We start from the raw sequence: 15,158 nt of genomic DNA on the forward strand, positions 1-15,158 counted from the left end.
CAGTTGCTATACCAATATTTAACCCAGTGAAAAATATTCACATGCAATTTTTGTAATAATTTTAACATGATATTTTTCATACTTGGATTGTTCATTCAATCAATTTCTTCTCTTTTTTCATGCACGGTACCTTTTTAAATATTGTAATTCTAGTGAAATTTCAAGCAACTACATTAAGTTCCACTTAATTCTAATCTATTCTGTGGAATTCACAAATTTTAAGTACCACATAGAACATTTTTTTTCAAATCTTAGAATACTTAAAAAATACCTGGGAATATGTTATTATTTCTCCATATTATCATTCTCAATTTCAACCTATTCTGACGGATGCAAGACTTTGAAGAATTGCAAATTAAGAAAAAATTTTTTGAAAACATGATAGTTATCCATTGAATTACAAACTATTTCTAAGGAGATTCCGTTTTTCAATTTTGGTCCCCTAGTTTGATTTGTAAAGAAACTTGTGAAAACTTCCACAAAATTGTGAAATTTGCAATTCCCTCAATTGCAGCTGGCATTTAGGAGGTTTAGAATTGGAGATGAGTTGTTGTGAAATGAAATAGCGAAATGAAGAATAGAATCGCAAGGGATGTAGGATGTGGGGCAGGGAGGCTTAGCAGTGGCGGAGGATCCGATCCGATCCCAGGGCAGGAACAGTGAGCAGGATTCGGGAAAGACCTGAGGGAGCAGATCTGCTCGGAGAGCAGCAAGCACTGTTCTCCAGGGGAACCGACCTCAACGAAAAGAGAGAAATATCCGGAAGCACATTTGGAGCAGCCATTAGCAGAGACCCTTTCCATTGCAGCATGATCTGTAGCAGCCAACTACTGCTCAGCTCACGATAGTGCAATCACTGCTACTGCTGCCCCAACAACTACTAATGGACTCAACAAAATCAATAGGCCTACTCTCAATGCGTCGATCAGTCCAGTTCAAGGAACAATTCGCGGGAAATTATTCTCAAGCAGGAGAAGACATGACAGACAATTTTCGATGACATTATAGTCATCAATAAATTTCAAACTAATACCCAAAATGATGTTTCAAGGAAAAGGAGTACTTTAATCTCTTTTTCACTTATTGTTTTTGAAATTACTGAGCAGTACCTCAGTTTGCGTTATGAGGACAATAATGGGAATTTGTTCCTGATGCCTTCAAATAGTTATATATTTTCAAATAAATAAATGAATAAAACATGCATTTAACGATGACGACAAAATTGAAATATCACGTATTAATAGATTATAGATAAAAATAGTATTACACGGAATGGTTCTTGTTTCGCATGCATTTTCAAACCTTGAAGTTGGAGTGAATAATATGCATTGTACTAGAACTATAATTAAATACACCAATTCTGAGAAAGTGGCGCATATAGAAAAGCAAGAACAAAAGTAGGAAACCAAGAGTTTAATAACTAAAATAGAACAAATATTGAATAAATGGACCATGAATCTAATAATGAGCGTGACATATTCAAAATGAACCAGGATTTGGGTCAGAATGCCGTATTTTGAAACAGGATAGTTGGATGGCTGAGCTCGAAAATGCCCGGTCAATATTGGACGACAAACAGCACCAGTGGTCTGAAAGTAAACGTGCGAATGTCCACTGATCACACACTCAACACAACACAACACAGCGTTCATCACATCAGCACAAAACACAAGCCACAAGCCACGGTTCACAGTTGAGTCAATATTGGACCAAACAGAAAGCAAGATACAGACAACTTGGCTAGAGTAACAGTAGCTCTAGTATAAACGAAAACATACAGCCAACAATACCAACAAAACATCAACTGTGGTTCATGTGTATCATCTGTAGCATTCATTTGCTTTCCTTCACTTATACACTTTACATTTAATCACACCATAACACCTTAACTGTTAAAGCTTATATCATATAATAAACAATACATATATTTCTTAGAAACAATAGATTGTTAATTCTATAGAACAATGCTTATTATATTAACTCAACGTTTTACAAGATACCACAAAAACCGTATTTTTAAATACTTCTCATAATAAGATTCTCTGTACAGATTAAACATTAAGTTATAGCACGGTTTCATGCTATAATCATGTATTTGGGGGGATTGTATTGTAGAAATATTGGACTCAATTGGGCTGACTAGTTGATGCAGGTCAATAAAATATTCTGTTTTATTCCTCCATTACTCATAATTGAAAGTGGAAAGTATGATTTTTCGGCTAAATATAGAAATTTAACTTTCAATTAAAAATCTTACATAATATTTGAAATGTTATAATAATTTATTATAATAATCAGTGAGTAGGTTTTTGATTTTGTATTCAAATTTTTTAAATAAGTGCAATATTTCTAAAGTTTTTAATTTGTTGTGATACATTCTGTGATTCATTTAGAGTATAAAATCAACCTTCAAAATTCAAAATTTTAAATCATCATTTCTGGACCGAAAATCAAGTGACGAAGCAGTGTGTGACTATATAACCTTATCTTTTGGACAACATTAACATTTTATCAAAATTTTTGGAGAGAAATAGTACAGGCTGAGCCTAGTTTTACCTCCATTGTCATAATCGTATTATGATTATAGTATTTTATACAATAAATAAATAAATAAAAAAATAATAAAATTCTAGTATTATTAGCAATGATAAACTTGTTATGTGTTGAATTGATAACACGTTGTTGATAAACCAGAAATCATTTCATAATAGAATAATGAGCTAAAACTTATTATCACAGGAATATAAAAAACTCACAAAAAAAGTATCACAGAATTATAAAGACGCACAGGGAAAAAACGGGATTCAAACTAAAGACTCTGACGTCAGCACTATATCAAATCAAATGCTATATCAAATCAGAGCCTTATCTTATCTGACCAGGTCACAACCGATATATTATTCAGCATATATGTTTTTATTCAGCAACAAAGAATGAAGAGTAATAAAAGTATAGTTATCGTAGTCATTGTTAGTGAAAGTAATTATCAATGAATGCGATAACGAATAACGGTATAAAAGAGCAATCTCAATAATAATTATTTATATTATAGATTAATAATAATATTATATTATAAATTAATAATTTATCAATTATTATTATTATTATTTATAATATTAATTATTAAATAATAATTATTTTTAACAAACTATTCTGATTCTTAACTATGAAACTTGAAACAATTTATTGTTTCACAATCACAAAAAAATATGCCCCGGGTGAGGATCGAACTCACGGCCTTAAGATTATGAGACTTACGCGCTGCCTACTGCGCTACCGAGGCTTCGAAGTACACAATGCTAAGCACAGGTACGGAAATCATAGGGGACGACTTCAGTTGTAACCTTGTGCACACACTCTGAATATCATGATGGCAATTTTATAAGGCGGACAAATTTGAAAATGTGTTTAATTTTATAGTAAAAATTGGTTTCAATTCAAATTTAAAGGCAGACAATCTTTGAAAATTAATAATGTAAACTGGAAACCTCGTTCCCAATGATGATTATATAACAATAAAGATATGTTCCCCAATCTGAGGAAAAAGTAGTTTGTAATTTATCAATTTATTGTTCTTGAATTTGCTATACCAATATTTAACCCAGTGAAAAATATTCACATGCAATTTTTGTAATAATTTTAACATGATATTTTTCATACTTGGATTGTTCATTCAATCAATTTCTTCTCTTTTTTCATGTACGGTACCTTTTTAAATATTGTAATTCTAGTGAAATTTCAAGCAACTACATTAAGTTCCACTTAATTCTAATCTATTCTGTGGAATTCACAAATTTTAAGTACCACATAGAACATTTTTTTTCAAATCTTAGAATACTTAAAAAAATACCTGGGAATATGTTATTATTTCTCCATATTATCATTCTCAATTTCAACCTATTCTGACGGATGCAAGACTTTGAAGAATTGCAAATTAAGAAAAAATTTTTTGAAAACATGATAGTTATCCATTGAATTACAAACTATTTCTAAGGAGATTCCGTTTTTCAATTTTGGTCCCCTAGTTTGATTTGTAAAGAAACTTGTGAAAACTTCCACAAAATTGTGAAATTTGCAATTCCCTCAATTGCAGCTGGCATTTAGGAGGTTTAGAATTGGAGATGAGTTGTTGTGAAATGAAATAGCGAAATGAAGAATAGAATCGCAAGGGATGTAGGATGTGGGGCAGGGAGGCTTAGCAGTGGCGGAGGATCCGATCCGATCCCAGGGCAGGAACAGTGAGCAGGATTCGGGAAAGACCTGAGGGAGCAGATCTGCTCGGAGAGCAGCAAGCACTGTTCTCCAGGGGAACCGACCTCAACGAAAAGAGAGAAATATCCGGAAGCACATTTGGAGCAGCCATTAGCAGAGACCCTTTCCATTGCAGCATGATCTGTAGCAGCCAACTACTGCTCAGCTCACGATAGTGCAATCACTGCTACTGCTGCCCCAACAACTACTAATGGACTCAACAAAATCAATAGGCCTACTCTCAATGCGTCGATCAGTCCAGTTCAAGGAACAATTCGCGGGAAATTATTCTCAAGCAGGAGAAGACATGACAGACAATTTTCGATGACATTATAGTCATCAATAAATTTCAAACTAATACCCAAAATGATGTTTCAAGGAAAAGGAGTACTTTAATCTCTTTTTCACTTATTGTTTTTGAAATTACTGAGCAGTACCTCAGTTTGCGTTATGAGGACAATAATGGGAATTTGTTCCTGATGCCTTCAAATAGTTATATATTTTCAAATAAATAAATGAATAAAACATGCATTTAACGATGACGACAAAATTGAAATATCACGTATTAATAGATTATAGATAAAAATAGTATTACACGGAATGGTTCTTGTTTCGCATGCATTTTCAAACCTTGAAGTTGGAGTGAATAATATGCATTGTACTAGAACTATAATTAAATACACCAATTCTGAGAAAGTGGCGCATATAGAAAAGCAAGAACAAAAGTAGGAAACCAAGAGTTTAATAACTAAAATAGAACAAATTATTGATAAAAAAGTCGTGAAAAACGCATGAATTTCAAGTTAATTGAGAAGTTTCGAATCACTCACAATAATCTAACATACAATTATTAATGTGTGATTATAATAAATTATAATTCTTAATGTAATTTGTTGCAGATTACTTAAAATCTCTATTATATGTGGTATATGGAGATTATGTTGCGAAAAATTAAGTAGATGAGCAGCACGATACTACACAATTGTTCACTACACTATAAATAACGTCCAATGAGACTAGACGTTACAATCAGAATAATCATGACGGTTGCATTGATGAAGATATTGCATTGATATTATAAAGATGGCTGAATGGTACAAAACAGGCAAAATGTGGATTACAAAAAATAAGGTAATGAAATGAAGTGTAAAAAATGGAATGATCTGATTTTCACTGGGAATTATATTTAAAATCCACACATCACCCGCACAGCAAACTTTAATCTAATTAACTGTGGTATCAATATCAACAGAGGAAAATCGATGAATTAATAAATTCAGACGAACGAAACTTAATACTTTATTCTTCCCATTCCAATGAGACCACACACCACCCAGCACTCCAATCAAGAGAGAATGAGATCCAACTTTTTGTCAAAAAATATTTTGAAAGCAGTACCTCTAATGAAAAATGATATAATGAATGAAATCAAATTCGGTCATCGCTGCTTTGTCAACCACATTTCGTTTGCGGTGTTGTTCATTCAGATTTCCCTCGCATATTATTAGAACCGCCCCAGGACACTGGTTCGGAACACATGATATTTTTACTAGTATTGTTTTTGTGTGGTAGAGCCGAGGTTTGGATGGATGATGAGCATAGTGTTTAGTTATAGTCAATATTTCCGTCAACAAGTTTTCGAAAACCTGACAGTATTGTTGAAAACATTATGTTTTCGAGAAAAAATCAATCATATTCAGAGTAGTTGGAATATTGTGAAACCATCATGAAATACACTGCACTACACATTTACAAGTAATTACATGACAGCTTTTCAATATTGCAATGAAAGATATGATTCTTTTCTTGACAGAAGAAACGATATTTTGTAAGTGATAACTGAATAGAATAGAAGTTTGATATTTAAAGGATATAGCGTTGGAGTTGCCTACCTACTTCATTCAGGAATCTGGAACTATACAGTATTATAAAATAAATCAGAATAAGAAAAACCTCAATTTTTCCTTCTTTGGGAGCTGTACTTAAATATGACTTTTACTGGAATAATTGCCGGCGTTATAATGCAATGGATGCAGATTAGAAATGACGTAACGACTGACATTCTAGAGAACGAAATTTCTGCATAATAATAATAATGATGCACTTTCTAATAAAGGGGGTTTTTCATAGATGGTTCGACTGATGCGATTTTGCATTGATACCCAATTCATCATCATCCATAATCGCTTTAATAAGAAACTACTTTTTCATCAATAAGTGGGTTTGATTTTTTTGTCTCCATGCATCCCACATACTCAAATTTGGGGTTTAGGACGATACATTTGGAAACATTATTCAGAATTTTCTATTTCTGAAGTATATCCTTCCTTATTAACAGCATACATGATGTGTTGGAAAGGACAAGGCAACTTGATCGTTTCCACAATTATTATCATGCAATTTTAGGAAAGCATCATGAGTATTGCAGGCAGGACTTTCTATCCACGGTGAAAAGCATATCAGTTAATCGGCGTGACCTCGCGTAGTGTGTATTTGAGCCGGCCAGCGATAACATGGTGGACCTGAACATGACAACAGACCCTAGCAGAATGAAAACGGACGGATGATAGTTAATAAACGAAGTTAATAAAAGCAAAGCCAATTTGATCCGCTGAGAGGGAGAAGTGGCAATGAACCAACGAGAGTGAGAGGGCTGTATGGGTTTGCTTTTGTAGATGTTCATTTATAGGATAGCCTATATCTATACCATAGGCCTACCCGCTACACACTCAAAATACACACGCAATAATACTACGACACAACATGGATCACTCACTCCATACTCTCAAATGCTGTCTGACCACACTACCACTAGTGTTTGACACTCCTCTCTCACTCACACACACACTCACTCTCTCTCACTCGTAACCCTCTCACTCTTGGTCTGTAACTGACACCTCGCTCCCCTTGTTGTCATTTTCCCATCTCATCTACTGTTTCATTCTTCTTTCCAATTCTTTCTTTTCAATTTTTAATTCTTCCCTCATCTCATCAATTCGCTCTCTCCAATTCTTTCATCTAGATCCTTTGAAAAAGCGTTGTTTTTTTTGAAAACTGAAACGTACATTCTCACAACAAGCAAAACTCAATCTGATGTATATTCCACCAACTCAACCTCAAAACACCACGAAGCATAACTTTCAAATAATAAATTTGGGCCCATTATAAAGTTATAACTCACAATTGATCTACCAAAATTTCAATCACCCTTCTTTTCATCTTTTACTTTCAATTTTACGCCACGTTCTATTTATTTGCACTTTTCCAATATTCTACTTTCGCCTTCCAGAACGTTACTGGTTCCTTCATTGCCGATCATTCATTTATCCTCATCAATGTATTCTGTTCTCTCTCACCTCAATAAAATAACTTAGGCTCAATAATTTTATTTTCACTCTCTTTTTTTCTTTCCCCTCCGTATCACTTTCAAATGATACTTCTGACTTTCCATCATAAACTGTCTTCCACTCTTTATCATTTCTACACTGAAACTTTCATGATTTTGAGATTCATCTTCAGTCATTTCCCTGTCTTTCTTGCCAAGTCAACTTCATACACTTTCACTATCCAATTCGCCTCCATCTCAATACATTCAGCCTCACACTCACTCACTCTTTCTCTCTCCCTCACTCTCTCATCTCTCCAACGCTCATCCAAATCTCTTTCCTCTGTACCTCTGTATGTGATTACACGAAGAGGGACGGAAGGTTAGAGTAAGGGGGGGGGAAGTTTGTGTTTCGTTGATAATAACTCGATTTCCCGCCGCTGGGACTGGCTATGAATCCCCCACCGATCCCCCCCCATACTCATTCCCTTCAGCCTTGCCCCCGACCAAGATTAGCACTAATATCCTCTCTAATACTGGCTCAGTTTTCGTGCCGCTTTTTCTATTCCCCATGACATTTCCTCCCGCCTTTGTCATCGGCTACATAAATTCTATTATTTCCCCGTACAGTAATCAGGCTAACAATACATCGGTGCTTCTAGACAGTGATCACTCTACTACAGTACACTACATAGAAACTAATATACTGTAGTTCAAAACGTTTGGAAAAATATTACAGCTCTATTATAAATAACTCAGTAATATCTAATTAGAGGAGGCATTTTATAAATAAGCGTGCATGTACTGGTCAGCGTAGTTGTACCAGTGTAGTGTGGCTGATATATGAAACATTAATTCATTTATTAAGAGAGAATAAACAATTTATTTCATGGAGATTTATATTGCAGAGAACAATATTATGAGCACCAAATTTTAGAGATAAAATCAATTCGAAAAACCGTCGGAAAACGTGATACTCTGAAGAGGAAAATGTTGGAAAGAGTACAATGCGATATCCATTCTCAATTTTGTAATTTACATTTTGAAAACCATATTTATATTTACACAAAAAAACTATCAGAGAATATTGAAATAGCAAGATGAGATCATGATAGTATGAAAATACTAATACTGGGCACTGTAACGGAAAACGGATGTTTTCAAAATGAGCAGTGAAATCAATTTACAAGATAGTATGATATTGAATAGTATGAATATCCTTCCATTTTGTGGTTTGTAGAAGTCCGAAAATCCTTCTCGCAGAATTATATATCATACTTGAATGAAGAACTTCGTGGTGTGCGGGTCAAGTACAACCACTGAGCCGCACTCACTATGTCATATTTCAATGATATAGAAGGTGCGTACAAACATATACACGCGCATTTCGCTTTTCAACATCTGATGCTATGCTAATCATATCTGTATCTTACTGTTTCTGTGCAAATACGAGTACAGATATATGGCTGGTCACACACCGATTAGTCAAGACAAGACTAGTCACGTTTAGTCACAATACTGCACATAGTTGCTTATCGAGTCATGTCTAATTTATTGCAATGACTAATCAGTGTGTGTTGCGTCATAAACAGCAATGAGAAGTATGTGCTGCTTATGACGCAACACACACTGATTAGTCATTGCAATTAGACATGACTCCATAAGCAACTATGAGAAGTATTGTGACTGAACGTGACTAGTCTTGTCTTGACTAGTCAGAGTATATGACCAGCCTAAGTCAGCTGATGAAAAGTGGAATGTGCGTGTTCATGGCGCATAAGTCTGTACGCACCTTCAAGTAAGAAAAAACCAGTTCAGAGATTGAAGGCTAAACATCACGTTTTATAATAATAGACCATCTTAAGAAAATGTCTACTTGTTGAGCTACACTTTCTTCATGATGTAGGGGTTGGGATTTTTGATATGCTCATATCCAAACTAGTCTCAACAAAGCTGAAAAGTTGAAAATTGTGCTCCAAACATTCCCTCCAAATGCATAAAATAGTAAAAATATACATCAAATTGACTATAATTTGATGCTCTATCAGCTCATAATCAGCACGTATTTTTTTTTCATCAAAAGTTCAAAAATTATAAGGCTGAAAGGATGAAAAACTTGAAGGCAGAAGTGGTTTTTCAAAAAATGTCTCACCTTCAAGGGCGGATATCTCAGAAACTATGAGAGGTATGGAAAAAATGTAAAAGACAAAACTTGTTGGTAATTTTGTAAGCTTCAATTTTGCAAGGAATAAAATTGTTCATAAAATGCATAGTTTCCGAGATATATGCGAAAAATGAAAAAATGGTACTTTCAAACCACCCCCACCACTTTATCACACAAGGTAGGGGTGAGGACTTTTGATATGTTAATCCTCTAAGAGCTGTGGAGTTGAAAATTGTGTTCCAATTTTTCCCTCTATACCTTTATTTGAGCATTCGTTGCCTGGACTACTGTGAATTTGATTGAATGAAATTTGAATTTGAATTTAGTGAGCACCTACCTTCATAGACAGTGAGCACGGCCTCCGAGCTGACCGCATCGCCGACACCGTTCTCGGCGAAACACTCGTAGGTGGCCTCGTCGCGGTTGGCGCGCACCGGATCTATCCGGAGCAGGCTGCCGCCTTGCGGGTAGTCCTGCACGATGTAGCGCGTCTGCGTGCCGGACAGTTTCTTGCCGTTCTTGCGCCACTGGATCTGCGGCAGCGGGTCGCCGCGCGCCGCGCAGAAGAACGCCGCGATTCCGCCCACCTTCACTTGCTGGTTGCGCGGTTTCAGCGTGATCTCGGGCGGATCTAATCACAAAACACACAAACAAATTAGAAAATTAGTTTAGTTTAGTTTCGATCTTAAAACCAAATCGACAGATATAAAAGTTTGCATCTCGATATAGAATTGATCGATGTTTACGTATTAACAGGAAGGCAATACACAATATTATACGACATTAGGGTGAGAAACGATTATGAATCAAATCGTGGTAAAAATGAAACCATACATTTCAAAATTAATGAATGGATAAATACAAAATATTAAATAACAGTGAGGTAAGAATGAAAGCATTGAATTGATCAATTAGAAAATGTATAGCTTCTTGGTTAGCAATGACCAATAGAGATATTATAAGAATAATCCTATATTTTCAAATCTTGAGCAGAGACTCACTGCGTGCACAGATTTCTCATGATATTTGAAGAAGTGTTTTAGTGCAGTATTTGAGTGTCAGAAGTGTGGCATACGTTTATAAAGACCATTCAAAACTAAACATTACATAGATTATGAATATTGTTCTATGTTCCTTTCAGTTAGTGTTGTTCATTGGATATGTAATATGAATGTATATTATAATCAAATGCACTTTGCTAAATAATTTGCTCTGATTTGAACTTTAATCTTGCTGAACTATATGATTTTGAGATTTCAGCTTGTAATTGTAATATGTGAAGTGGGATAGATGAAAATTTGATTTGTAATGATTAGTAGATTTGATTGGCTGAGTAGAGTACTAAGCGAATTCAATAAATCATTTCGAATGTTGTAAAAATTATAAACCTCAAATTAATCTTCAATTCTTCAAAATCTCTTGAGTTAATCAAGTTATTATCTTCGCAATATTCGTGAAGGATAAGTTTTTTCTAATTATTATCATTAGCCATTACTTCCAGGAGCCAGGATATAAATTATAATGTACATTTTGCAAGAAGTGGTGGAAGGTACATTTGAAGCCAGTAACATGATCCTCCCTGTTTTTCATACGGCATTGACTGCAATCCAATTCCGGCTGGAAACGATAAGAACAAGGAGCCGGTCTTTGGCAGTGGCGAAATCTGCATATTGCTATGAGCAGACCGACTGCATATGACATGTGCTTCGTCTTTGGCCAACCCAAGTAAGAAGTGACCCTAGCAACCAAATGGTCTTGGTTTTAGCAGCCACCTCTCGAGTCAACGAAAAAAGAATGGGCTATTTTTCTGGCAGCGAATGTCAACTCCCTCTACCAAGCGTGAGTGTGGTTTATGACCAAAATAAATCTGCTTCAAATGGAAACTGCTTGTATCGGTACTGTGAAATTTTCTTCTTTCGTAGTCATTTTACTAAAAGTTTTATTCTTGAAATTATCTTATGTACTATACTAGAACTGTTTGTCAAGTCCATTAACATAGCTTTTAGTGAAATGGTAAAACGAAGTACACAATGATCACTTAACATAACACACTTCAGTAATCATCAATGAATTGGGAGAAATACTCTTTTCAATCTTACTCAATTCAAGTAGTTAATACGCTGAGTCAGTAAATTCTTTTTTAAACAGTGAAAATTCAATTGAATGAAATTTTCACGAGCCAGAAACATCACCAGACGTTTTCTCATTGATATACTAATGAATTAGTACATTAGGAGAGGTATGATAAATGCTTCTCGGACCTTGTCAAAAAACTCACAAAATACCGTGATTCTTCTATTATTTTGTTCATTTCAATTTGAAACATTTATATTTACAATATTCGATTGATAATTTCCATAGTCTTATTTGTTGAATTGACGTTCCAGGTTTCATAGAGTGTGGCATCCACCAAATTGACTGTGCTGAATATTTTTTTTTACAAAGTTCATAATGCATTAGTTATACAGTACAAAGTTTTATTTATTTTTCAGAAGGGAGATTTGCAGTAATGGATCGATAGGAAAAATTATGATTCTTATCAAGATTGAACTTAATTTTGATACGTATTTTCAAAGGCACATATGATGATTGAGTTGAGTTAAAAAATGTCTCAAGTATTATTAAACTGTTCTCTAACAAATTTACAATGGAAACATTCCGTTCATATCTTTATTTCTACTGAATTTACTCTGGAGCTTTCACGAACATGAGACGGAGTTTATAAATTCAGAAGGGCTTTTGAAAGAATCGAAATAAGGCCTTCAGAGATCTACCAACTTTTATAAAATAAACATCAAGAGAACGCGTTGTTTGAGACTTTCTTTCCGATTTTCTTTCTTGATTCTGTGTGAATCGAAGAAGTATGGCAGGGTTGTAAGGAGTGAAATAATTTCCGAAATAAGAATTTTTTCTGAAGAGAAGTTTCGCTTCTCTGTTCTTCATCTCGGCCGCTGTCTTTAATAAATCACACAAGTTTCCGATTATCTTCGAGCGACTCTTTATTGAACAAAGACTTGGTCCATCTGTTTCCTTCCTTCAAAAGTATCCGAACAGTCTCTCATCATAAGTTTGGCCGAAGAAGATCTTTCTCAAGTGTCGTCTTCACGCCAGTTTTCCAAGACACAATTCTGTCACAACAATCTCATGATGTGAAATCAATCGAGCGTTATATTGTTTTCATAGCTCTTGTTCGAGTTGCACACATTCGAGATATTTTTCGATGAATTTCACAAACTTTTTCTGTTATGTGACAGATTCGAAGAATACTATGCTAATTCTTCATGAAACGTGAATTTCTTATTCTTATTTCTATTTCTTATTCGATCCTTTTCCACATGACAGTCAATTTATTACCTCAGTTACAATATTTACATCATAAACTGTCACTTTATTAATGAGTAGTCGACTGAAAAATCAATACTATTTATCAATTATTATTTCACAATTTTTAATTGGTTTATCATGATCTCCATTACCCCTCTCAATTACATCATAGTTGAGAATGATATTGTATCTATCAATTTATTATTAAATTATCACCACAAAGTGTAGACATAAAAGGGTTTCGTGAAGCATGAATAATTCAGCACCAAAAATTGACCTAAATTTGATTTTTTTTTCAATAACAATCAATCAAATGATTATTTACAAGAGATACTTCTGGTGATGTTTCTTCTGTTGTCGAAATATTTAGAGTTAGAAGCCTCTACTTTCTCAGCATTGTTTAGGCTTAGTTTTATTACCACAATGATATTTACAATGTCATCCTTTAACTTTATGTGTCTTTCTCACAATCACATTCTCTCCCTCGCAATCACACACACTCACAAGCACACTCTGCCCATTTACTTACGAGTAAGATATTGGATGTATGAGAAGACGGAGAAGTTGGCTCCTGTAACATTCAAATTGACACAAAATTCTAAACACAGGGGAATAATTCTGCAGCAAAAGTGGCTGCAATGAGTAGCACTTTTGAAAAATACTTATTTGATATGAAATCGTGAGGTGTTGATAGGTTGGTAGTTATGAGAGTTTTTAAGTGAAGGTTACTCTGAATAAGGGAGAAAGTTGAAGTATTAGTTTCAAGAAGTAGTGAAAGACAATATTATATAAAATTGGAACCTTCAATGAATAGTGCATCTTATCAGGGAGAAGAAATTATTTTCTCGTTATAAATAAGAATAAATTAAATTTTTGCTGAGGATGATTCCCACATGAGCTCCAGGCTCGTACGTGAGCTATGAGACTGATAATGATGATGAGAGATTATTTAAATAACATTACAAAAGTAGATTATTGTATTAGATGATTAATGAGTTATTAAACCAACTAATCAGTTATGAGAACAAACAGTAATTTCAAGCACAAACGTACATCAATATATGCATGCGAATCCATGTTTGTATAAAAAAAAACAGTTCACATTATTCGAAGACTTATCATACATGTAGTGTAATGTTTTATAGCGGACAATACCTGTAAATGTGAAAATCTGTTAGTTTACAAAAGCACATCAGAACAAATTATTTCCAAATTCAATAAAATTTCAAGTTTATCAATAATTGTACTGATTTTTTTCCTTCTGTAAATCATGATTTGATTCAGGAAATCACGCATTTTCCCAATTCAGAGGTGAGCGATACTAATTTTCTGCTCAACTTTTCCTCAAGGAAATGAAAGAGCAAACAAATATGATACTACAATAATGGAAAAGTTTCCAACTTGATAACATATTTCAGTTTGTACCCCCTCAGAGTTGAACTAGGTTGATGCGTGGGAAAACATTTCCCAAGTTCCCTTACAACATTCGCCGGTGTCGTCTTACGACACGATGCCCCCCCCCCCCGTTCACCCAGTAGTTACGACACAAGTTTGAAAGACGAACATTGGAAAATGTTGAACAAGTAATTTGTTATTTCGAGGCCTGATTCTCAATGCCGTGTAGTATGATTATCCGATCAAATGTAGGCCGTATATTATAACAAGTTTACTCATGCAAGGAATAAGACAGTGTAATGTGACAAGTTTGTTGAGCCTGATTGAATAGAATGCAAGCCGATGGAGTGGGGGTGAGGGGGGCAGGGAAGCAGGCCTACACGAAAACGCGAGCATGAAATCGAACGGCAGGAAACTCTTTCCGATATTGCGGAACATATAAGCGAGTCGGCAGTAGGCGTAGTTGCGGGAGATAGGCTAGGCCTAAGAAACGAGCAAGCACGCAGTGTGTACATTATAGCGAGTATTATGTAGTTGGTTACAAGCAACCTTTCAGACATGATATCGTTGACGTAGTTGCTGGGGGGTTGCTGCTGCTGCTGCTGCTACTACGTCTGACAAGAAGTGAGGCTACAAGTTCTCCAAGGAGAGGAGTGAGAAGGGATGATTGAGAGAGAGTTTGAGTAAGAGTGAGGAAAT

The 15,158-nt window shown here is 34.9% G+C and overlaps 1 protein-coding gene and 1 non-coding gene across 11 annotated transcripts in view; both read right to left on the reverse strand.

Annotated features, from left to right (window-relative positions):
* Positions 1-15,158, reverse strand: part of LOC111051765 (tyrosine-protein phosphatase Lar-like) — a 560,641-nt gene that overhangs the window by 80,661 nt on the left and 464,822 nt on the right. For 7 of the 10 annotated variants that reach the window (XM_039429679.1, XM_039429675.1, XM_039429678.1 and 4 more), the window contains 2 exons: positions 13,594-13,635; positions 10,078-10,371 (listed from right to left, as the gene is read on the reverse strand). In XM_039429679.1, coding sequence (XP_039285613.1) covers positions 10,078-10,371; positions 13,594-13,635 — 336 coding nt within the window. The remainder of the gene's footprint in view (positions 1-10,077; positions 10,372-13,593; positions 13,636-15,158) is intronic. The other 3 variants (XM_039429683.1, XM_039429681.1, XM_039429682.1) reach the window with 1 other exon arrangement.
* Trnam-cau lies at positions 3,211-3,283 on the reverse strand. The gene has a single exon. It is a non-coding gene; the product is annotated as a tRNA-Met (tRNA).

This window comes from Nilaparvata lugens, chromosome 5 (assembly GCF_014356525.2).
Source record: "Nilaparvata lugens isolate BPH chromosome 5, ASM1435652v1, whole genome shotgun sequence".
Lineage (NCBI taxonomy): Eukaryota > Metazoa > Arthropoda > Insecta > Hemiptera > Delphacidae > Nilaparvata > Nilaparvata lugens.